Source organism: Bombyx mori, chromosome 18, assembly GCF_030269925.1.
Source record: "Bombyx mori chromosome 18, ASM3026992v2".
NCBI lineage: Eukaryota > Metazoa > Arthropoda > Insecta > Lepidoptera > Bombycidae > Bombyx > Bombyx mori.
The window spans coordinates 6,535,725-6,561,323 of NC_085124.1; the positions used below are offsets into that span (position 1 = coordinate 6,535,725).

The 25,599-nt window shown below is 35.1% G+C and overlaps 4 protein-coding genes and 1 long non-coding RNA gene across 13 annotated transcripts in view; 3 read left to right on the forward strand and 2 right to left on the reverse strand.

Annotated features, from left to right (window-relative positions):
- Nucleotides 1-509: 509 nt before the first annotated feature.
- Nucleotides 510-2,269, forward strand: LOC101744946 (large ribosomal subunit protein bL17m). The gene is made up of 2 exons (XM_004928184.5): nucleotides 510-1,186; nucleotides 1,789-2,269. The coding sequence occupies exons 1-2, from the start codon at nucleotides 989-991 to the stop codon at nucleotides 2,197-2,199; spliced, it is 609 nt and encodes a 202-aa protein (XP_004928241.1). The 5' UTR covers nucleotides 510-988; the 3' UTR covers nucleotides 2,200-2,269.
- A 2,837-nt stretch (nucleotides 2,270-5,106) lies between these two features.
- On the forward strand, nucleotides 5,107-14,992 carry LOC101745091 (ribokinase). Of its 2 annotated transcripts, none has more exons than XM_004928185.5 (6): nucleotides 5,107-5,521; nucleotides 12,003-12,135; nucleotides 12,208-12,492; nucleotides 12,647-12,768; nucleotides 13,485-13,635; nucleotides 13,729-14,992. In XM_004928185.5, the coding sequence occupies exons 1-6, from the start codon at nucleotides 5,460-5,462 to the stop codon at nucleotides 13,918-13,920; spliced, it is 945 nt and encodes a 314-aa protein (XP_004928242.1). In that variant the 5' UTR covers nucleotides 5,107-5,459; the 3' UTR covers nucleotides 13,921-14,992. The 2 variants fall into 2 exon arrangements, with proteins under 2 accessions (XP_004928242.1, XP_012547627.1); XM_012692173.4 differs by having other exon boundaries at nucleotides 5,296-5,444.
- Nucleotides 8,228-10,690, reverse strand: LOC134200557 (uncharacterized). The gene is made up of 3 exons (XR_009975524.1): nucleotides 10,387-10,690; nucleotides 9,811-9,931; nucleotides 8,228-9,719 (listed from the first exon to the last, which is right to left on the reverse strand). It is a non-coding gene; the product is annotated as an uncharacterized LOC134200557 (long non-coding RNA).
- Nucleotides 14,962-17,100, reverse strand: LOC100174822 (uncharacterized). The gene is given in 1 exon segment (NM_001130876.1): nucleotides 14,962-17,100. A coding segment is annotated over 1 exon segment (1,461 nt). The 5' UTR covers nucleotides 16,696-17,100; the 3' UTR covers nucleotides 14,962-15,234.
- A 2,655-nt stretch (nucleotides 17,101-19,755) lies between these two features.
- Nucleotides 19,756-25,599, forward strand: part of LOC101745340 (uncharacterized) — a 35,740-nt gene continuing 29,896 nt past the window's right edge. For 7 of the 8 annotated variants that reach the window (XR_005245725.2, XR_005245724.2, XR_005245726.2 and 4 more), the window contains exon 1: nucleotides 19,793-20,275. Coding sequence is in view for 2 of the 8 variants with exons in the window: in XM_062673653.1 (XP_062529637.1) it covers nucleotides 20,102-20,275 (174 nt within the window). In the remaining 6 variants the exon portion in view is untranslated. Of the gene's footprint in view, nucleotides 20,276-25,599 lie in introns of all 8 variants that reach the window. The other variant, XM_004928187.5, reaches the window with a different exon arrangement.

Here is a 25,599-nt window from a genome sequence, read left to right on the forward strand (position 1 = left end):
ACAGACGGCCGAACTGACGTGACAATGACATTTGGCGCGCTAAACATGGCGGATTTTCGGCCTCATTAGACGGAGACGGAGATATTTACGTATATTCATGTTTCATTTTATGTACGCACTGCAATACTGTTATATTGTTTTCCTGCGAGTTAAAGTGCTGAGTAAGAACGAGATAGATATATGTTTATGTATGTGCCTTCAAAATGGGTGCTATTTATATAAGCAATTGTACGTATAGAACAATATGTCGTGTCCCTACTATATAGGTCTATGGGTTTTAGGAAATATGCTGTCAACTGTTGTCGTTGCGGATTGAACTCAAACTGCAGTATAGGAAGCACTTATTTATTCCACAAGCACCTTAAAATCGTATACATTAATAATTAATTTGCTTTTTTATCTTTGAACCTTTTAAAAACGTAGAACACAATTTTTTATCATGACATTTATCTCTATCTGGCAGCCTGTCTTTTTTTCTTAGGGATGTCTCCCGTTGCTAGTGCTGTTTGTGAAAAAACCATTCACCACAAGGTTGTGTGATTTGTTTTATTTTGTCTATTTAGGTAGTATTTCTTCGGATTCAAATGAGTAATAACGGTGGTTTATAACTGCTTAGAATCTCTGAAAGTGCACAAATGTGGGAAAATGAAACAAAGCCGCTGGACGCAGCTTCACGGGATCCTCCAAAAAGTCCACTGAAAAAGTCTCAGAAATAACCGGCATTTTACTGAGACTATATTTCATCACATATCATCTCATCTCATTTCATATGATTTCATTTCTTTTCATCTCATTTCATTCCATGTCATAATATCATTTTTCATATAAAAAATTATATATATGTATATATATAAGATTAGGCCGTATGGTATGATTCCTTTGCCTTTCCAATTGGAAAATAAAATTACTACTACTTGACAGTTGACCATTACTTAGGTTAGATTTAAGATTTCCAATTAAAAATAAAGTGAAAGAAATTAAGATAACAATGAATCAAGCAGAAGTTTCCAAACTTGTTTCAAAACTACGTATGAATATTAAACCAGAACACCGTCGGTTAAAAAATCTTAAAGGTCCTGAGGGCAGGATTGATAAATTACGTAAAACAGTAACAGGATTAATAAAATTCGAGAGAATAGAATTAAATATTAACCGAGGTGATGAAGCTCGCCAATATGCAGAAAGGGTAACGGCTTTATTTATTCAGACCTTCTCAGTAGTAGAATACTATCATAGCTTTGCTTACTATGACAAATAATTACGAATAAAAGGCACTTTAATGCTCTTATTCAAAGTATAGATGATAATTATTTAAGCTATCTGATGTTAAATGATCAACAGAGCTCATAGTGTCTATGCTCAGCGTGAATGCCGTTATCACTGTTGTCTCCTTTATAAATTGGTATTGAAGTTAGATTGAAATTAAATTAGAATTAGAAATAAACTGCTTTAACACTGAATAAAACTATTTTTGGGCCTACTGAATGAGATATGGACTCTAAAACTAATTAAATAACAAAATAAGGCTTCCATAATGTGTAAATACATATACTGGTTCAGTCAATATTTAGTGTTTCTTTATTGATTGGTTATAAAAGAATTTTACTATTTTAATTTGATTGGAACGCATTGCATGGTGTTAAATTAATAATTATTGATAGGTAAAAAGAGAGAAATCCCTTCTATAGTCTAATGATAAATTATTGTTGATATTGAGTTAAAAAAGAAATGTGATGAATTATTGTTAACATTATGTCAGTGTATTTATATTAACTTATTTATTTCCAGCTTATATCAGAAGCTATCCGTCATGGTGACTGTCACAAACCAACTATGGACATGGCCAATTTTTGGCTTCTTGAAAAACAGCTTGTTCATAAATTATTCAAAGTTTTGGTTCCAAGATTTGAAAACTCGACAGTTTCTTATACAAAAATGATTAAAGCACCTAAAGCTCAGAATACTGAACATACAAATAAAATTGTATTAGAACTGCGAGGTAATCCATATCCAGACTTAATTGTCAAACAACCAAATAATAGATTATGGATTCAAAATGTATTGCTCGATGCTGCAAAATATGATTATAGGCAATCAAAAATTTCCGAAATTGCCGCAAATATTGGTAAAGATACCCAATTAAGTTCATCAAGTTTAACAGCAAATAATAAAGGGGGAACTCAAAAAGAAGAAAGTTGAAATTGTTTAAATTACCTTGTTAATGATTAATTTAATAATAGAATTTTTAACAATAAAAATTAAAAATCGATGTACTAGAATATTTATTTTAAAGACACTGACTGACTTACTTATTATTAGTAAGATTAATGTAATAAAATATGATACAAGGACTCTATAAACAAAGCATTTGACTGGTATGCAGTGTGTTCTATGTCAGGTATTCAGGTTTTTCAATAAATAATAACAAAAGTTTTTATTGTGTTGTGGAGGGGACGAGCTAAATGGTCCATCTGGCTTTAAATGGTTACCAGAGTCCTTAGACATTAACCTAAATGCTGTCACCCACCTTGATAGATGAGTTCTAAGACTCAGTTCTATAATACAATAGCAGCATACTTCTAACCGAAATGCATTACTGCTTCACGGCAGAAATAGGCAGGGCACCCGCGTGGACTCACAAGGTCCTACCACCAGAAATATAAAAACACATTTCTCTTCGACATAATGTACTATAATTTGCACGTAAGTACAAATGACTAACAATGTCTCACCACCCTTCGTATACCACCCCGCCGCCATATACCTGCCTTCGATGACTCATTTGTTTTTATCGATAATGGCGTTGCGCCCGCGCCACACGCTACCGCCCTAGCCGGGCTATGTTTTATGACCCAAACTGCACGGACAAAATAATTCTACTATAGGTAGGTATGATATTAAGTCCTGCATTTTATTTGTGTCTAATAATTTGCAATTTTTACTTTTTAGTTTTGCATGACAACATATAAGAACATTTAACAGAAAACATTGCCTCGAGAGTTAATGATAAGTCTATTTAAGTATTTATTACTCACAAGTTCAGAAGTAAAGCCGTTCAAACAGAAAATAAATTGATAAATCAGATAACATCACCCTTGAAACTTCATACCCATTCTGTTTCTACATATCACCATTTAAAGTTACAAGAGGCAATTTCACGTTGCCACATTACATAAACCTTCACCAATCAATCATCACCATCAACAATATCTCTCCAAATTAAATCTATATTAGACTACAGTGAGATGATACAATACTATAGAAAATAGGAGGCATCTAAAATTCTGGAATGTACCTTGCTTAAAATTACAAAGAGCCCGCGATCTTACATTGAAGTTCCCAAAAGCTGTTATTACTTGGGTAATTGATTTAATAGAAAAACAAATTGTTTAAGGAAAATTAGATTATAATAATATAGCCTATATATAGGTGTCTAAGCTATCATGGCTGATTTTTGTATTTTGTAGAATTATTTTAACAAATAAATCTCGTTATTTATATGAAAATAAATACATTTTTCAAAATCTTTGAAGCCTGTTTCATTACACCAATTAGGATATTTTGGCGATACTTGACTACTGTCATCATGCCTATTGCAGATAAGCGAGCTGAGACCACTCGGCATCAGGTGGATCTTATGCTCGTCTGCCTACGAAGGCTATGAAAAAATACAAAAAAATATTGGGCTTCCACGTATTAAGCGGACGTACCTATTTGTACTAAGAAATCAATCAAAGTAGATATGGAAATAATCTCAAAAAATCCGTGCCGAAGCAAAAATATTTTGTTCCATCAAAATAATTCTATCAATTTCACAACAATGCACATAGTTATAGTTAAAGCTATCGGCCTGAGTCTTGAGCTCTGGCTTTGACATGCGCAGAAGCCCATTTTTGTGTCTGTTTGAGGGAACGAAGCAGGGGGTGGCACCGGCCATATTGATTACGTGATTGGACCTTCCCGCGTCGCGTCACATGCCGTCAGTTGTGATTGATTCCCTGTGTTGTACAATGTACACGTGCATCACTGCAGCAAACTACACTTTCGTCCATTTAACAACCTCATTTAATTTATATTGTTTTTGGTACTTATGTATTTATTAACTTAGTATTATTATAATATTCTAATAAAGTAATATTTTAAACTTTATTCTTAAAATGAAAATATATACAGTGTTAGGTAGTAAAGTAGCCAATAAAACTGATATAATTAAAAATAATATCAATGAAATGTTTTTTTTTTTTTAATTAACAAAAAACGATCTGTAAATATTGTGTATCAGTAGCTCATGTTAGCAGCAAGAACGTTAGTTGGAGCTTTAAAGCTGTGCCGACCTGATCAAAGAAAAAGTTAAGTTGACGGCTGCCATTGATTTTTCATTTATTTCGTGTATGCTCTAGTATGATTAAAACAACATAAGCAGATACTTACCTAAAATCTCTATTTATTTATTGCATCCTATTTTAATTTTTTATTTGTTTATTGCTTACATTTTATTTATTTTATTGCTTGTGGACAAATTTACAGCCCACCTGGTGTTAAGTGGTTACTGGAGCCCATAGACATCTACGACGTAAATGCGCCACCCACCTTGAGATATAAGTTCTAAAATATAGCACCTATCATTAATAGGATTGTTCTCATTTCAAAAAATGTATTAAATCCTTTTCATATCATTTATGACTGATCCTTTATGTGGACACAACAGGCTATTATATTTGATCAGGTTGTTATATTGGATCAGGCTGTAATATTTGTTCAGGCTGTAATATTGGATCAAGCTGTTATTTTGGAACAGGTTACTGGAACTATTCTTTCACTGGAACCCATAGAGTAAGCCATGGAGTTAGTAAGTAGTTAAAATAGTAACTCTATGGAGTTAGCTCATTAACTCCATGTTGGAACCGAAACAGATGGAACAGGTCTCTAATTTCACCTATTACAGACATCCCTACTGCAGAGTACAACAACGTTGCCCATGAACTCTGAAATATTAAGTGCATTATCTATGGTGGCTGCCACCGCCCATCTTGACATAATAATATTAATATGTAGTCGAATTTTTTTTCTTGCAATGAATGAATACGATACCTACGTAGGTACTCACTGTCAGACATGGATTTTAATACACTTAAGCTCTCAGAATAAGTTTTAATTTTTTAAAACTAATCGTCCTCAAAATTTTAAATTTGATTTAAAAATATTGATTAGTTCCAATCATAATTTTATTTTACATAGTACATATATCTAGTACGACTGACGGTGTATTACCATTTGACTTGTGATTACTGGATTCTTACTATTTTTTATCTGAGTTGGTAACAACCAAACAACAGATACAATTATCAGAAGTAAACGTCAAATAGATTAGGTTATTTTTCCTCATCACAGTAAAGTAATACGAAATTTCTTTAACAAATCACTTGTGAGTTGTGAGTTGGTAGGTGAGTTTATAAAAAATGGATACCAAAAATGGTTATAAACTTGTAGTTCTTGGCTCTTGTAGTGTGGATTTTACAACGTACGTATTTAAAACTTACCATGACTAAAATAATGTTTCTTGTAACTTTTTTATTGTCAACATCATTGTAATTAATGAGATAAATTACGATTAAGATTTTTTAACATTAATGGCATCTATGTAATTTTTATGTAAATTATGAGGTTAATAAGAATTTGGTAGTCACTCCTGCTGTGTTTCAACACCGCGTCTGACCGGGAAGTGGCGTATTGTGTTAATTTCTTACGCCCTAAATATTCTCGACGTCGGAGCCGATTAGTAGGTGGAGGCTACATGGGAGGTACATGATGGTATACTATAGCGCCCCGCCTATATTGAACGAGGATAGTGTTTGTAGCCTTTTTTTTTTTTTATTGCCTCTGTAGGCAGACGAGCATACGGCCCACCTGATGGTGAGTGGTTACCGTCGCCCATGGACTTCAGCAATGCCAGGGGCAGAACCAAGCCGCTGCCTACCGCTTAATACTCTCCACAAGCCTCGTTTGAAGAAGGACATGTCATAGCACTCGGGAAACACCGTGGAGGGGAGCTCATTCCATAGCCGGATGGTACGTGGCAAAAAAGATCTCTGGAAACGCACTGTGGATGACCGCAGTGGCTCCAGGTAGTATGGATGAACTCTACTCCGGTGGCGGGCGGTGCGATGGTAAAAACGAGACGTTGGTATCATCTCGAACAATTCCTCAGAGCACTCCCCATGGAACATGCGGTACAAAATACAGAGGGAACCGAAGTCCCTCCGCAGACCCAGAGGCTCCAAACGATCCGTGAGAATGGGATTATCGACAATCCGAACGGCTCTCTTCTTTCCTAGCCTTTTCCGGAGCGATTCCTCAAAAGTCCTCTAAAAGGCTCCATCTTCGTGTCCAGGCCTCAGATATGGATCGTAATGTCTCAAGAGTCAGTCCTCGATGACACTAAAGCTCAGGCCTGAGAAGCAGTCGCGCTGCGATAGGGCCGCCTCTTTCCGCCTTTGTGACGAAGCTTCTCAACAGGAAGCATCCGCCTTTGATATAATTTAAATACGAACCGCAGCCGAAAACAGCGCAGTGCAGCACTATCAGTATTTTCCACAGCAATCGAGGCTGAGAAACTCGGTAAAGGGGTAGACGCAACTTTTTCACATGATCTTCCATGAGTATCCTCACTAGCACTTGTTGAAGGCCTTCAGGTAATTTTCCATTTACTAAATCTTGGCCTTATTGTCAGTCTGCTACAAAACTTCCTGTTTAGACGAATGCAGGTTGGACTCTAATTTTCGCAAATAAAGCGTCCCAGGTACCGCAATTATGGTATCTGGCATTTCGGTTTCACTCTGCTCGGATCTCCATAAGTTCGAAAAACCTCTAGAGTGCACGGCTTATCCAAGGGCGAAAACCGATTAAAAGTATTGCAGCATTGTATTTGTGACGCTACGTGTCCTGAAACCACTTTTTTTTTCTTTTCTAAACCTTAGCCGAGTAATTCTTCCCCCAACTGCTCCTTAGCTCAGAGCCTAGGTGTCGTGGAAAGCAACGGTGCGTAGGCTCGAGAAGGAGCTCTCTCTCTATCGGCCTACAGACGACCACTGCTGGATATAGGCCTCCCCCAAGCCACAAATATCGGTCCTGCGCTGCCTGCATCCAGCGGATCCCCCAATCTCAATGGATCGTTGGTCAATCTTGTGGGAGGCCTATCCGCGCTACGTCTTCCGTTACGTGGTCACCACTCCGGAACTTCCCGATCCCAACGGCCATCCGTTTTACGAGCAATGTGCCCTGCCCACTGCCACTACAACGTCGCAATCCTTAGGGCAATGTCATTTACCATGGTTTTCCTGCGAATCACCTCATTTCTTGAGCTCATTTGATCACGTAGGCTAACTCCGAGCATAGCCCTCTCCTTTGCTCTTTGGGTGACCTTGAGCCTTCTCATAAGGCCCATTGTGAGCAAAGCGGAAAACTCGAAATCGTTAAATGGTTAGGTAATATATTTTTTTCTAAACGCGGGCGTGTCATAAAAGGTACTTACTTGTCATCAGGAAGGCTTAAGGGACCTCTAAAATTTCACCCCTATTTTCTCTCGTCTCGCCAGTCTTCCTTGGCACAGAGCTTGGGAGAGGTAGAAGAAAACCGCGGTCAAGATTGTAACCAGACGCGTGGAGATTACCAGTTTATGTCAGCCATCTCGGTCCGTGGTCAATCAGAATGTCTCGCTGGATGAAGCCAGTGGACACAGAGTGCAATGACTTCTTCTTAATCAGTCGCTTTCTTCTGCGATATGTTACACTTAAATAAGGCTAGGAGAACTCCTAGCTTATATATTTATATATAAATTTAAACATATATAAGTATGTTTATCAGTCTCTGGCAGCTATAACACAGGGAATCCTAAATTGGGGCTGGATGACTGCGTCATAGATTATACACTTAATATATTAGAGATAGATGCGCAACTCTCATTTTTATTTTTGCTTTAGTTAAAGCCCGGTCCAGCAGGCGTCGCTACGGTCGATTATTAGTCTCCCTACCCCCCACCAGGTGGCTTTTTTAGTAATTTTAATATTTTTAATAACTCTCTTTATGAAAAAATCTTATCGTTTAGAATCGCTGAAATTCCCGGTAGTACTTATGAAATATTAAGGAATGTTTGATTGTGTTCAGCATTCTAATCGATAAGATCTTTTCATACAGAGAGAAAACAGTTTTTTAAAATAAAAAGCTGTAATTCTCTGTAAGCTATTTAATTTCCCTATATTACAAACAATTTTCTGTTAAAAGATTGTATGAACGTACAATTGTATAAAATTTCGAATAACAATAACTCCTCTAGATTAATCCTACTAGCGTACTTATTAACATTAAATCGAAAGTTATCTAAAAGTTAAATAAGTCTAGATAATCAAATCATTCAATGTCAATTAAGTCATTTGTGCGAAATATAAACATGTCAGCTTTCCATTACAAACATAGTAGACAATGTGAATTAAATTTAATAAATTTGTTTCTTAACGATAGCAGTTCTTGCTTAAAGTTGATCGTGACAGATCATGACCTTGTATGAAAATATTACATCTATAAACACTACCTATGCTTCGTCATACAATAATTGTCATTTAAACTAGCATTGTAGAGATAATACACACACTAAAGTGAATACTAAATTAATCTTAGCATTCTTATAAATATTTAGAAATTTAAGAAACGATTAACCCACAATCATGTTCATAACATGTGACATTTTGTTCTGCACAACAAAAAAAAACAAAAAATGTTTAAAAAATGTAATGATGATTTAAAGTACTCTTAAATATTGATAGTTTGTACTTAATGACGCTTATAGTAATTTTAGATATGATTACATTAGTTATACTTTTATTCCCTATCTAAATTATTTCTATTCTGACGTTTCTGATGCTTTAGCTTTGGTAATACTAGATGAAACAAACAGCAGATTGAAAGAAAATCATCTTAAAGTTAATTACATTCATTACAAACCATTAGTTTGGCATTTTGTTACAAAAGAAACTGATGTTCGTTACATGCAAATGAATTATAAACATACACATGCAAACATAAAATGTAAATTTATCTTTTAATCCAAATAAAATGTACATTAATATTACATCTAAATAATAGAAAGGGTTTCGAAAAATTTTATTGCACTCAACAGCAGACGAGCACGCAACCCGGCTCATGATAAGTGGTCACCAGTGCTTATAAACTTCAGCAGTGCCATAAGGGTTGCTGTCTATCACTGAAGTTTTAATAAATTATTAATATACTCAGTCACAAGCATATTGATTTCACATAATGAAAATGTAAGAAACATAATCATGTTTGGGCATTTTCATTTATATCTGCTCATACAGAAAACACAACTTAGCAAATATATTCCACAGTTAATCTAAATAATTGCAAATAATGCTTTTGAAGACTGTTGACTTTTGATCATTAATTAAAATCGTCTTCTCGTAGAATTTACAAAAGGTTATTTACAAAAATTTATATCAGTATTTTCATATATTACTAACTTACTAATTACAACTATTCAAACGTAATACTATAACTATAAGAACTAAGCAACCTATTTTAAAACAAAATTGGCATCAATTTAGTTCTTATGAACTATTTCAATTATTAATTTATAAATTATAAACATATTTAAAAAAAATTAAGATCCTTGAGAGTTCACGTTCCTTGCTGAATCAGTTTCTCTTCTGAAACGGAGAAACAAAGTATCTTAAGTATGTAACAAATATTGAAAAAATACGACCATGAAAAATTTAGTGTTAATGTAATCATACTTACAAATTAATATATTACATAACACGTTCTGGTTCAAATATAGTGCATCAATCTTTTCATGTTTCAGACATTTTAGTGCTCCTTATAATTTTTCCATAAAATTTTGTCATTATCAAACCTTTGTCTACAAAAATAAAAACATTATATTATATTGGGTAGAAGGATGAACGTGGTCACAGGCCACTTGGTGTAACTTGGTTATCAAACACCAGGAAACAAAACGTGAATGCCATCATCTAACTTTGGATGTGAGATCAATTGTGCTGTATTTTATTTAAACAGGAAAGCATGACTGATTGATCATTCCAAAAAACTAGTTCGGGCCCACTTGACAATAAGCATATTGTCAAGTGAGTTGCAAAACATAAATACTTCCACCCACTCGAGACAATTTTATTATCTGAGGTGTGTGTGTGATAGTACGAGACTTAATACCAACTGTTTTGATCAAACTTAACATATATGATAGCTAGGCAGCAGAAATAGGAAGGACCATTAGTTGGTGCTAATTCATTTAATTATATTATGAATAATAATTCTGTTAGCAAATAATATACCGGGAAAATAGTGTAAACTCACCGTTATCAAGGCATCCGAAATAGCATTTCATTTTCGATCTTCGAGGCATGCTGATTTTTAATAATAAACTTTCTGTAAGAAATGAAAATAGTTACACAGGCTTACGAAACGCTAACGAAGAAAAAAGTATTGGAGCCAAGTTATGTCTAAAGAGAATTCAAAACAGAGTTTCTCAATGTCTAATCGTCTAATATTCTCATAAAGCTAAAAGATGCTCTAAATTAATACTACAACGTAAAATAACTCACACCAAGACAAAAAAAAAACGATTTAAAAAATTAAATCGTTACGACATTTTGAAAACTTTTTTTTTTTTTTTTTGAGATTGCTTTACGGCCCTGGAATTTTGAAAACTTCAAAGCAGTGTTTCCACGTACGTTTTTTTTAACACATTTTCCCTAGTTTCTTTTGAATTTATCCCTAAAATTTCCTAGACAACTTTCATAAATCCTTTATATAGAAAGCATAAATAAAATACAGAAAATAAACCACAGCATATTATTTAATGTAGGTATATATAATATAAACGCCCCCAGAAGATCATAGATCTATAGGATTAGAATTTTCAAGGAAGTCGACGCATTGCTTTTATATTCTTTTGCTGCACGCAACCTAACACTGTTCGGTTCTAAAATTGAGCAATTGTTTGCTGGCAAAGTTGGTAACTTTCTATGAAGCAAGCCGTTCAGGGTTTCATTAGAAAGCCTGTTTCTTTTGTCAGTTTTTACATTTGAGAACACTGAATAATCTTTCCACCTCAGTCTTTGAAGAAGGAACTGCTAGCAAAAGTGAAATGACAATTACAAGGTTTTCGTAAATGAAATTACCATGATAATCTTTCATGGTACATGAAGTACCTGTATATTACAATACAAGTAAGTTCTGGTGACATCAACGAAAATAGGTAAATAAAAGTTTGGCGGATTATACTTATTGGGATTCTGGGGAATCCCTAAGAAAAAAGCAGAGGCTTAATCTATGATTTACTTTACTAGAGGGTTACTGTTGAATCAAACCTTCTTTATAGTTTTTATACACAACTCTGTTTTATTCTTTTACTTGTCAACTCGACTTAATGTCATTCTCTCTCCATAAAATAAAATGTTCATTGTTTTACTTTAATTATCGTTTATTTTAAAATTCACAACAGTTACTAGTATAGGCTTTGCTTTTTACCCCGAAATATCCTAAATCCTGGTATTTTTTAAATTGTCTTTATCATCCAAAATATCAGCTATTTTTCCCTAAAAAAGGGAGAATTCCCTAAAAGTGGAAGCACTGCTTCAAAGTACGCTAACCTTTTTTATTGAGTCAGAACTCGTATCTGCCATCTAGTGAGTTTATTAGTTCATTAAGGCCAAAACGTTTCAAAAATGACCTCGCCGGTTCCTAAAGATGACGCTAGTTGAATGTTCTTTTCCTTTGTATGGGAGTTGCACCCCCCTGGACTGCGTGATTTGTTCCCAGTTAATATTATTAGATAATATTAAAAGAATTCGCTTTAGCTAGAAACTCAACTCACCTATCAATAAATATTTATGTAAATTTTTTGTTACTAAATGGGAATATTTCAATTAATAACGATTACGTACCGCTTTTACTTTTGTTTATGCTAGATATGCACCGAAACTGCCTAAATCTGGAGAAACTTTACATGGTACAAAATTCACTACCAGTTTCGGAGGAAAAGGTGCAAACCAGTGTGTTGCTGCTGCGAAATTAGGTGGAAATGCCTACATGATTTGTAGAGTGAGATAATCAATTTTCAAATGCTATAAAAACTCTGTGTGAGTTTATTTAATGTACGAAGTGGTCTTTCAGGTGGGGGATGATCAGTGGGGTAAAAAATATAAAGACCATCTCAAAAATGAAGGTGTTAATGTGTCTTATGTTCACATCACAAAGAATGAAACAACAGGCGTAGCACAAATTGTTGTAGCAGAAAACGGAGAAAATCAAATCGTTATTGTACCGGGAGCTAATAAATGTCTAAGTGTCCAAGATGTAGAAGAGTCAATTGAATTGATAAAAAATGCTGATGTTCTAATAGGACAGCTTGAAACTCCGTTTGAAACTACTTATACAGCATTTAAGTTAAATAATGGTGTAAGCTCGCTTTACTAGACATGATGCTGATGCACTAGAACTGTTTAAATAAATAAAAAAATTGTCAGTAATTAAAAAATAAGCTTGAGTTATTCCTTAATTTCTTGAGGTTAACCTGAAAAATATAATGTTGAATATACTTAATGGATTTCAGATAAAACTATTAAATGCCGCTCCAGCGTTGACTGATATTCGGAAAATTTTGCCATTTTGTACTATACTTTGTGTTAATGAATTAGAAGCATCAGTTCTCACTAATGTGGATGTCACCATTTCGTAAGTACTTATTTTATAGCTCATTTTCATCGGTCGATAGGGCCCACATGCGGAATGTAGCTTGCCCTGCTCCACACGTATGGAAATACTCTTAGGGGAACTCGATGCCTATTTTTTCCTATTCGGATGTAGGAATGTCACTTCCCCGAATAATCTCTTTAACCAGGCGACACACCAGACTGGAAGGTTATGTGTCTGGCAGTTACCGTAGGCAAATCTGTCATAGATTTTTGACTAGTCGAACGCTACTAGGTCTATCACTAGCAGCATTCAAAATATACGTCGCTGTATTCGTTCGAAGAATTCCACGTGACATTTAGCCACTTATGAACCCGCTGAGTTTCTCGCCGAATTGTTTTAGTGGGTTGCCATTCCGTTTGTAGATGCACTCGTAAAGTAGCTGTCTCTTAGTTTATAGGCCTGAATTATGCTCGAGCAGTTGTCATCAAATTTTTCTGCAAACTGTGAGCTTTCTAGATCGTCCACTGGTCACGTTGAAATTGGAAAGGCTTTTTGGCCAAACACTTCTGGAGATATATCTCAAAATGTAGTAGCTATCGCCGCACCTTGTATACTCGTAGTTGAATACAAACCAGTGAATTAAATCGGACATTACACTGTCTGCGAAAAATCGTTGCATGTATTGGCCCGTGAAAATGAGCTATTAAGCGGTATGTTCCGCATATTGTTCAATCCAAAATCACACAAAATTACAGGAATGCTTCAATGGCTGCAAAAAAATTGCTGGAAACTGGCTGCGAAACAGTTATAATAACACTAGGATCTGAAGGAGCTGTTTATATGTCAAAAAACGAAGAATGTCCTAAACATGTTTTATGTGAAGCTGTTAATCCTGTAGATACCACAGTATGTACTAATTTTATATTGATATAAAATTATTGTAAATTCGTATCTTTGGAATTTGAAACGGCCATTACATAAGCCATTAAAATTTCACAGGGTGCCGGCGATGCTTTCATTGGAGCTTTGGCAACATTTCTGGTCGAGTATAAAGATTATCCACTGCACCAATTAATCGGCGCAGCTTGTGCGGTCGCAACCATTTCAGTTACAGTGGAAGGCACACAAACGAGTTATCCTACGAAAAATGATTTCTTTTGTAAAAAGTATGAGTACGTCCAACTGGAATAAAAGAGGGAACATAAAATAATATGTTTATTTGAAAAGCTATTATTAATTAAATACATAGTATTATGTAAATCTATTAGTCCATAAACAAATTACTATCCTAATAGAACAAATATTTAACGAACTTAATAAAATGCCTCAGTATTGTGTCTTAAGTTTATTAAAAAAAAGGTGTGTACATATTATTTCAAGCTCAATGTGAAAATAGCTTTTTTGAAATATTAAGCCCTGATTACATATTTTGAACAGCAGACTGCTCGCAGCTCATTCGAAAACCATCGTCCGTATCTTTTTGCGTACCTAACGTCTTCCACCGCGGGAAAATTTTGTGAACTTTGAACAGTAGAAACGTTAAAAAAACTTATTATAACAAACTCTTCTTACAATGTGCGCTCAGGCTAAAAACATGTCTTATCATGTCGTGCATTTTAATTGGGGAAATGAAATAACGGGAAATTCTGAAATGTAGCTTGGGAAAAGATTTTGATCGCATTAATAGAAATTTATAAAAATTCAGTTTTCGGAACGATGTTGCCAACGTAATTTCGTGGCTTGCAACAAAAACTGACAGAATGACTGACTGACTGAAGAATTATCTAAGTTAATGATGCCTGTCTTTTCTATTAACCAATTAATTGTGTTTTAATACAATTTAGTATGTTTTTTTTTATCTTCAAAATGGTGAACAGATAGATGTTCATATTGCCTATATCATAATTTATTTAAACAATATAGTATCAATTGTCACCACCTGCCTACCTACCTACTTATATTTCAAGAATCTATTGATTCTAAAACTATAAATTTCTTTCTTACTTGCATAGCATTACTAATCATTAAATGTTAATTTTTTGTTTCACATAAACTATTATTAAATCTCTACATAAATACATAGAATTAAATCAGTTGAATGAAAACAAGTTAAACATTACTTGGCTGACTTTTATTTTTAAGCGAGTTCTTGAGTGTTGAACTTATGCATTGCAAATTCACTCAGCTCACAATATGTAATATTTATTTCTCTTACACAAAAAAAACATACAATGATAGTACATTAAAAATTATATTTTCATCATTTTTTATTTACATTACATAACGTACATACCTCACTTAAATTCAGTCAAATTGTAACATTTAACCTATAAAATAACTTTGATATAATATAAACTTGCACTACTCTGGTTATAAATGAACAATACGTCATTTAAATGAAATAATGAAGGTATTCAATACCTAGGAGGCACTCTTACACTATGATTTTAAAACAAACATAGTTTCCTCTATTCTACTTTGTAACTAAGAATAACTGTTTCTTCTTCATTGTAGCACATGGAAACTTTTCAATTCACTTTCATTTACAATTTGTAAAAGAATCTGTAAGTCATCTAAATTGGTTATAAATTTTGGTGCTCCCACTAGTTCAACAGATGTGCCATTTATTTGTATGAAGTACATAAGATTCTTTTGACATGTTACAGACTTGCAACATTCCCCGTCTTTATTTTTCTTAAAGATAACTTCAGTTATCAAGTCTGCATTTGCTGATAATTTGCTATTGATGGATAGATCTTCTGATGGGCCTAATTTACTACTATGCTTTTCAGTTTCATTTTTGATATCACTATATATAGTTTGATTATTCGTCACAGGTTCATTGTTTAAATATTGTTGGTCATTGGGTTTTTCTGGTATTACTGCATTTTCTTTATCATGATTTTTAGTTAATTCTGTATCATTAGTTATAGTTTGTGGCTCGGGTGGTAAATGTTCCTCAATTCCTTTTTGAAGTGCCTCATCTAAAATTGAGGGGCTGTGAGGATTTACAATGTCACTATTTTCATTAGCTTGCACATTATTAATTGGCTCTTCACTCGGTTGCAATGTGTTGAGTTGAGCAACATCAGCAATTAAATTGCTCACATCATTATTTTCAACCTCCATGGGTGTTGACTCTGTAATTTCTCTTCCTGAAGTAGGCTCGCCAAGTAGTATTGCTTCCACATCACTAGATTCCAAATTGGTTTTAGCGTCTGGTATATCACTTTTCTCAATTTCTTTACTATTTACTGTTTTATCATTTAAAATGTCCATTATTGATGGAAACTCATCTGATTTTTCTTCTGTCTTTAATGTAGTTTTTCCATTGTTCATCAAATCTTCCAATTCTGCAGCAATTCTATCATAAACTTTGTCATCTGTGGGCTCTTCAAGAGCAGGTTTTGGATTATAGTCTATACTCCACTCATCAGAAGGGAGCAAATTTTCATCAATTTGCAGCAAAAGTTCTGCCAATGTTGTATTTGGTTTGGAATCACTATTATCACTATTACTAGGTGTGGAAAAAACAACATGATAGTGTTTAATTTTTATATTATTAGTTATGTTATTGTAGTTAGAATTGCGGTCTTTTATTAAAGATTCTTTTAATCTATTATTCTCTTTGAGGATATTTGCTGCTTTAGAATTTGTAGATTGATTTATTTTCTTTCCTTTGGAACTCTCTTTTGTAGGATAGTCCTCATTTCGTACGAAGCCATTTTCGTTACTCTTTAACTTTGATTTTAAATTTGGATTAGTTGATTTTCCTTTAACTGTGCTGCTACTGCTTTGAAACTGAATCTTCACTTTGGTGAATTTTCCCAATATCCTGGCAAAGTCCATTCGTGTAACCACTACAGAACACTCGCGGCATTTTCCTTCTTTAAACAGACGTTCTAAATTTTTTGATAACTTAGATTTTGTCCTCCTGTTTTTCGAAAGAATTGTTTTGGACAACATCGTGTTTTATTACGATTTAGTTATTGGTAACGTTTTTGTTGACGAAAAAGAAACGGGACGCAATCACATTTCCCGCGCAGACTATTATATGTAAACAGTTCACAAAAATATACCAAAATTATGATACACTAGTAACATATCTCATTTGGGCACAAAATATTGTAAATAAACATATGCAGTTATTTTTAATACCATGAAACAATCAAATTTTCAGATACTGTACGAAACACAAGTCAAACTCAACGCAAAAATGGCGTCTTAATAGTGAAGTGAAAGACATGAGCGAATAGTTATGACATATCGACTGTAAAATGCCTGCTCCATCAACGTATTTTAAAAACTCTGCAATTATTAAGTTTTTTATTAATTAAACGATATAATTGAAAAACCTTTAATATTGATATTTTAGAGAGTATAATATATGCACATTTATATATATATAAACGAAGACAAACATTAGTCTTGTTCACATAGTGTTGGGAAATTTAGTTTCGGGTTGAAATCTAATGCTATTTAATCTAACGTGATGAAAATGCACCACCGAAATGAACCATCAAAAGTTTAAAAAAACGTTATGATTATTAGGGCATATTGAGAGCCCACACAGGTAAGACAGCCATTCTGCCTGTCGTGAAACTGTCAAAACATTTCGGTGTAGAGGGGTTGTACGTTTAATGGCCCCATTCATTAAATTAAATGAGCATTAGGTGACATTCGTGGGGATATTTAACGAAATTAAACTATCAATGTGTATGGCAAACCAAGATGGGTATATATGGATCGACCAAATGGCTTTAGTGGTGCTGGGCCGCAAATAAGAATAAAGCTTTGAGTTACTTCTTATTTTCCTAACCCTGTTTTAATAATAAGCTTTAAAATATGTTATTTAATCTAATTGGATATAATTACGACATGAATTTAATTATGCTGCTAATTAAAAATAAATATCATTGCTATAAATATTTAAAAATGTGTCATTAACTTGTGTGTTAGCATTTTGTAGTCGTCTGTGGTGTTATTGTTTTCCGGCACGAATTTCCGGCAAAAAAGCCGGTCCGATCAGGTTATGCAATTTTTTTAATATTCTTAATTCATCTTAAGTTCAGACTTCAACATGTTAAAATGATGGTATATCATTGTTTAGCATCCCTGAAGGTGTACAAGTATGGAAAATGAAAGGAAATCGTTGGACCTAACTTTTCAGGTTCTCCCAAAACATCCACTGTAAGTAGTTTCAATGTTCATCTACCATTTTACTGGGATATTTTATTTCATTTTATATTGTGTCGTTTTATTCCATTTGTGATTCGTGATCGATTCCTTCGAAAATACTGAAGTTAATAGGTAGAAATAAATGTTTGAATACAGTAAAACAAATTAAAGAAATATAAATTTTAATTGACTTAATTTTTTAAGACTGGTCATTTTCCAATCTAATTTTACATGAAGTTTTTCTTTTTATGCTGAAAAAAGTTAGAGATTTGTATCACAATGTGTTTAGACACATTGCTCTTGACAGATATATCTGATGATTTGATGTATCAGATAGCCTATAGTCAATTAGGTGATTGTCCTTTTTCAGGATATAACTGGATTCAGGTTAAGTACTTAAATTTATCTAGGTATATGGTTTTAGGTTATTCGTTAGGTAGAGGCTCAGTTGCACTGCAACTACTATCAGCCTTCGAAGGCAAAGAAAAATATTGCTATTTTTATTTTTTTATCTAAGATATATATTCGTTTGTAGTGTTTCATTATAATTAAGTAAATCAATTTAACACTATGGTGCTCTTTTAAATAATTCTATACAGAAAATATCATTAATGTAGTCGAAGTCAGTTAAATACTGTTTTATTACTGGTGGTAGGACCTCTTGTGAGTCCGCACGGGTAGGTACCACCACCCTGCCTATTTCTGCCGTGAAGCAGTAATGCGTTTCGGTTTGAAGGGTGGGGCAGCCGTTGTAACTATAATTGAGACCTTAGAACTTATATCTCAAGGTGGGTGGCGCATTTACGTTGTAGATGTCTATGGGCTCCAGTAACCACTTAACACCAGGTGGGCTGTGAGCTCGTCCACTCATCTAAGCAATAAAAAAAAAAAAAAAAAAAAAAAAAAATATGTATCATTAAGGATAGCTCGAAAACTAATCTTCAGATCTATCAGATCTTAATAAAATTTAAATGGCATCACATAAACAGCACCACTATTAAACAAAATAAGAATAATTAAAGTTAGTTCGTACAGGAAAAGTTCTGAGGTAACAACACAAAAAAAAAATCAAGACGGATTGAGAGCTCCTCATTTTTGAATTGGAGTTAAAAAACATAATTCATAAATACTAAATCAGCGAATATGATACTAAGAGCTATATTCCTTAGGGATGTGTTAGAATGAAATGAAGTTTCAATACTACTATATTTAAAAAAATTAATTGAAACTAAATACATAAATTTAATTGCCAATATTTCTAAATAAATATAGATTCAACTCAGTAGTTAATAAGAACAGGGAAGCAGGCGGTAGAAATGATTTACAATGATTCAAGCAAATCGATATTTCTGTGCCGTACACAAGTACCTCACTAGCTAAGTTCACTTCCACACAGCCAATCATAGATTATTGTAGTTGCTTTGTCCTCCTAGATAGGCAAAGAAAACAAATCCATACAACACATTTTTGTAAAAAAGCATTGAAGTCATGTTTGTTTTATGAAATCTGAAATAGAACAGAACAAAATGAATTGATTAAGAAATGAAATTGTATAAATTGAAACTGACAACCCAGTAGGTATTGGAAGAGATGTAATAAATGCTTTTTAGTGAAATATTGGTAATTTACCGAGAGTTTAATGGGCTTTTTGGTGGAACCCGAGATAAAGAAGTATTTTGTTTCATTTCGTCGTTCTTGTGCACTTGCAGGCAAGCTAAAATGTTATTATGCCATTATTACATCTAATTTCGATTCAGAAAAAGAACCAAGAAACATTAAATTAAGGAAATAAAGTAATTCACTTAACTTGAAACTTCGCAGCACTGTCAAACCGTCTCATTTAGATAGCTTTTACTTGGTCTATTTTTGCAAATGATGTTAATGTATAACTATCATTTCCTTTGCCTTTGCAATGAACAAAACAAAAAATATTTGTAGCAAATTGACTTGACTACAAAATGGCTATTTTGTGGATGCATTAATTTCCGCCATTCAGATTGAAAATACATATGAAACTTGTGGCTATTCAATCAGAATATAACAAACATACCTGTATTTAAAAATTCTATGTACAATTTTAGTGTTTGTTAGACTTATTTTCAGATTAATTGAGTAATATTGATGAAGGATCTCGAAACTATAATGTGATCAATTGTTAAATTTGGAGGCAACTGTATTAAATTCTTATAATAAAATGTCGTGGCCTATGCAACCAGGGCCTTGGAATACTGGGCTAGGTGTTCCGTCAGATATTAATATGGCATCTTATACTCCGGAGCAATGGGCAATGCTTCAACAACAAAATTGGCAGCAGTGGACTCAGTGGCAACAGCAATATGCCCAGTGGCAAAATCAATGCGGAGAAAAGGTTTGTACATTTATGTTAATGCTACTTGGTTGTTTAATGGTCCTTAATTAAAATTTTTAATTAATAAACAGTTAAAAATAGAAAAGATTCAACGTCTATCCACAATCTGCCTACAAAGAATATTGCGGTATTTTGGTCATGTTGCACGTAGGGATACCAGCAATTTGGAACGCCTTGTGGTGACCGGTAAAATAGAGGGAAAAAGGCCTAGGGGTAGAGGTCCCAAACGATGGTCGACCAAATAGCGGAGGAACTGGGGATACCTATCAGCGACGCACTCCACCGGGCTGCAGGGCGGGATCGATGGAGACAGTTGGTTGACGAAATCGGACGGAGTCACGATCCTCAGCAGTGAGGAACCCATCGAAGAGAGAGAGAGAATTAAAATTTTGTAAAAATAAATTAAATGTGATTGGGATTTAATGTATCGCTATAGTTGAAATTCAATGTAGTAAAAAAAAATATATACAAATGAAAATTTTTTTTCTACTGTGGGTAGTTGAAGTGTATACACTAGTTTGTTGAGCTCTCAGTGTTTTTAATTGTTAAAAATATATATTTTTACCTATTCATATCTAAATGCTATAATTTGGGTTCCAAAACTTGCTTCACAACAGCTCATAACAAGTTCTCTCTATTAATATCACTTCACATCATCACTACTGCCACATCATCAATAGCGCCGCATCATGGATCTGTACACTAAGTTACAAGAGGTGGAATCAAGCGTTGTGCAGAGGATGACTGAGTTTGAAGCAATGCTGAGCAGTCACCAGTCACCACACACGGACCTAGGCAAGTTGTCACAAGATTTCATCGCATTCCGGAATCTCACACTACAAACACTCAACATGCTGAGGTCACAGATGGAGCTTGTTCTCTTGGGGTTGGACAGGCATGAGATGGCGTCGCGTCGTAAGGTCCTTCTGTTTCATGGAATCCCGGAGTCAGATGCCACAGACCCAGCAACAGCAATTGTGGGTATATTAACCAACCAAATGAAGGTGGCTGGTTGCACAGAAGAGGACTTAACTGCTTGCTATCGGTTAGGCTCCAACACCAATAAGCCTAGGCCTATATTAGTCAGGTTCCTGAGTTTGAGGCGATGCAATGAAGTGTGGAAGAACAAGACACTCCTGAAGGGTTCTAGGGTCATCATTTCAGAATTTCTGACCAAATCACGTCATGATGTCTTTTTGGAGGCCCGCTCTCATTTCGGCGTTAAGCGCTGCTGGACAACAGATGGGAAAATAATCGTCCTTCTCCCGGATAATAAACGCAGTAAGATTGAACAGATGTTTGAACTTCAGCATCTGAAAACCAAGTTTCCCTCGGCTCAAAAAGCGCAAGGAGCTCCTCAGTCATCTGGGAAATCTCATGACGAACCCAAGACGGCACCAAAATCAGCGGCAGAGCGAGAAATCGGCAAGAGGACGACTCGTCGAAAGTAGTATGGCGGTATCTTGAACTTATTCATAGATGTAACACTAAAAACTTAGTTATCTATTCGAGGTAGTTGTAATGCGTTTTTGAACATTATTTCGATCAACTTTCAAAATTACCAACATATAAAAATTTTGATTGTAAATAATTGTAATAGAACTGACAGATAGATAAGTGATAATCATAGATTATGCACTTAGTAGTAGCAGCAGTAGGGTTTTTCTCGAAGAGAAAGGCAATGGAACTATGCCATACAGCCAACTCTTAAGTTTTATATTGTCAATATAGATTATACATTTACTTAATATATTTGTGACAATGATAATAGAATTTGCGTTTTGTTTTTAGTATGTACATTTTCTGACTTAGATTAAAGTGATTTGCCAATCTCGAAAGGAGCGTTTGTGAAGTAAGTTACAGTTGTAAATCTTTAGATTTTAGTTTTACGTTAGCTTTATTTATTTTTTAGTGTTTTCTATTATTTTACTGTATTTTTGTTTAGTATATATTTATATTATATTATCTTAGTATGTCAAATTTAGATATTAATGATGCCTTCTTCTCATGCTCTTCCTCAAGCTCGTCTGACATAAGCTATGGTAGTGCATTTAGTGAGGATGATGACTCAACTCATTTGCGAGACTTGATTCAAGCAAAATTTTCGCCGTTTCCTAAGTTCCTCAACATCGTTCACATAAACGCACAGAGTGTCCCAGCCCACTATCCCGATCTCTTGTCCTCTTTCGATTCCAGTGTCGTCCATGCAGTACTCATCTCTGAATCCTTTCTTAAACCTGCTCTTCCCTCTACTCAGTACTCTCTACCTGGGTATCGCTTATTACGCAACGACAGAACAGGGAAAGGAGGAGGTGGCGTAGCGATTTATCTTCGTTCTGATATTCCTTCTAAAGTTATTGATGCGTCCCCAGGTGAATATACGCAGTCCGCAGAAAACCTATTTATTGAAATCTCCTTTCACCATACTAAGCTTCTTCTAGGCGTTCTTTATAGCCCCTCTTCTCATGTTGACTATTTCTCCTCTTTCGAATCTAAACTTGAATCTCTTTCCCCCCTTTATGATCATACAATAATTCTTGGTGATTTTAACACCTGCCTTCTGAAATCTGACAGCCGTGCTGATAAACTTCGTGCGGTAGTTACTTCTCTCAACTTAAATATCCTCCCTCTTGCAGCTACACACTGTGCACCTCAATATCAAGACCACTCCCTTCTGGATTTAATTATTGTTTCTGAATCCAACATGGTTGCTACACACGGACAACTATCGGCTCCTTTTTCCTATCATGATTTAATTTATCTCTCCTACAAGATTCGTCCTCCTAAACCCAAACCCAAATACCTTTTCCTTCGTAGCTTCAAGGGTATAGGCGTGGAGCGATTGCGGGCTGACGCGAGGAATGTTGACTGGTCGACTGTCTTCGGCTCTGACACGATCGATGACATGGTTTGTTCTTTCAATAAAAATATCTCGCTTCTTTATGATAATCATGCTCCCATCAGACGTGTCAGAGTTAAACAGTTACCCTCACCTTGGTTATCCGACTCAATTAGGCAGATGATGGCCAGGAGAGATAAGGCTAAACGCAGATACAGAAAGCTCCCAACGGAAGACAATCTTACAACTTACAAGAAACTTCGTAATCGTTGCAATCGGATGTGTAGAGATGCCAAAAGACGCCATATTCATAGCTCCTTAGAGGGTCTGAACACATGCCAAATCTGGAAATTCCTTAATTCACTAGGCATTGGCAAACAGTTAAACGAAACTTCCTTTACTATTAACCTCGACGCTTTAAATAAGCATTTCTCTCAAGCTCCCATTATTCTTAATGACAGTACAAAGTCATCTACACTATTACAACTTTCCAAAAGGCCTTTACCCATGTGCACTCCTTTTACTTTCACTCCGGTTACAGAGTGTGACGTTAAGAGATCCATCCTTTCTATTTCCACTAGGGCTGTGGGTGAGGATGGGATTCACCTTCAGATGATCCTTCTGCTTGTGGATGAGCTTGTCCCTATCATTACATATATTCTTAACTTCTCTCTCTCAAAAGGCTCATTCCCAAGTAGCTGGAGAAAGGCTCATGTTCTCCCACTTCCTAAGGTCCCTAATCCTTCCTCTTTTTCTCAGTTTCGTCCAATCTCAATACTTCCCATTCTCTCTAAAGTCTTGGAGGGTTTAGTCCAAAGACAGCTCACTATCTACCTTAATAAAAACAATCTCCTCAACTCTTTTCAGTCTGGTTTCCGCCAAGGCCACAGCACGGTCACTGCATTGCTCAAGGTCACTGACGACATTCGCCACGCGATTGATGTGGGGCAGCTAACCGTGTTGACCTTATTGGACTTCAGCAGTGCTTTTAACTCAGTAGACTTTGACATCCTTCTAAGTATCCTTGGATCTCTTAATGTATCTCCACTTGCCCTAACCTGGTTTGAATCTTATCTCCGGGGACGCTCGCAGTGTGTCCGTTCTGATGATGCTACTTCAAAATGGTGTGATTTAACTGCGGGTGTACCTCAAGGTGGCGTACTATCCCCTCTCCTTTTCTCTATTTTCATTAATGAAATTACTCAGGTGCTGACTTCTCACTACCATCTCTACGCTGACGATTTGCAGATTTATAGACATTTTAAAGCTGATGACGTTGCTCTAGCTATTGCTGAAATCAATGGAGATCTTGGTAGAATCAGTGCTTGGGCTAAATCTTTTGGACTTCTTGTGAATCCATCAAAATCACAGGTCATAGTAATTGGTAGTTCCTATAGGTACAACACGATTGACCACATTAATTTGCCCCCTGTGACGCTAGATGGAATTCCAATCGCTTATTCTAAAACAGCAAAAAACCTAGGTATCGTTCTTGATTGTCATCTCTCTTGGTCCAGTCAGATAAACTTAGTTAGCAGGAAAGTACATTGCACGTTTCAGTCTCTCAAGCGTCTTCAGCGTTTCTTGCCCTTTGAAGCTAAAGTCACCCTGGCCCAATCCCTTATGCTTCCTCTCCTTGACTATGCAGATGTCTGTTTCCTGGACGCCGCGGAGGGGCTGTGGGACAAACTGGAAAGGTTACAAAATTTATGCATACGCTTTATTTTTGGTTTACGCAAATATGATCATGTCTCGCAGTACAGATCACAACTTAATTGGTTACCTATCCGACTTCGCCGTGATGTACATGTTTTATGTATGCTGTTCAACATCCTTAATAACCCAGCTGTTCCCCGGTACCTCCGTGAGCGCTTCGAGTACCAGATGCCCCGAGGTGTACCCTGTCGTACAAGTAGATCCCTTCTCCTTAATTTTCCCCCTCACTCCTCCAGCCGCTACGGCGGTTCGTTCACTGTGCAGTCTGTGCGTCTGTGGAACTCAGTTCCACACTCAATCCGTGCAAGTCCCTCACTTGAGGTATTCAGGAAGGCATTAAAGAAGCACTATCTATCTATTTAGTATTACTTATATATATTTATTTTATGTATTTCATTATATATGTACGTGTATGTATATGTTTACGTTATTTATGTGTGTATGTATATATATGTAGTCTAATATATTATGTATTAGTGGTTTTTTTTTTTTTTTTTGTTTTTTTTTTATTAAGTTCTTGTCTAGATTGTAAATTGTTTAGATTGTATTCTTCTACCCACTCATTTAAAGCTTTCCTTCGTTAAGAACGGTTAGCTGGTAGAAAACTCAATTGTTGAGTTAAGCTCGCCATTTTTTTATATCTTACGCAATTATTGTAATATTAACTGTGTGTACAATAAAGAATATAAAGAATAAAGAAAATTGTTCCAATACCCCTAGTATATAAATACAGTTCTAACTAAGTACCTAACTAATTAAAACTACTTTT

Coding starts and splice junctions, on each gene's coding strand:
- LOC101744946 (XM_004928184.5), top strand. CDS start 989: ATGAATCAAGCAGAAGTTTCCAAACTTGTTTCAAAACTACGTATGAAT. Junction 1,187..1,788: donor CTCGCCAATATGCAGAAAGG/GTAACGGCTTTA, acceptor ATTTATTTCCAG/CTTATATCAGAAGCTATCCG.
- LOC101745091 (XM_004928185.5), top strand. CDS start 5,460: ATGGATACCAAAAATGGTTATAAACTTGTAGTTCTTGGCTCTTGTAGT. Junction 12,493..12,646: donor CATTTAAGTTAAATAATGGT/GTAAGCTCGCTT, acceptor AATGGATTTCAG/ATAAAACTATTAAATGCCGC. Junction 12,769..13,484: donor AATGTGGATGTCACCATTTC/GTAAGTACTTAT, acceptor ACAAAATTACAG/GAATGCTTCAATGGCTGCAA.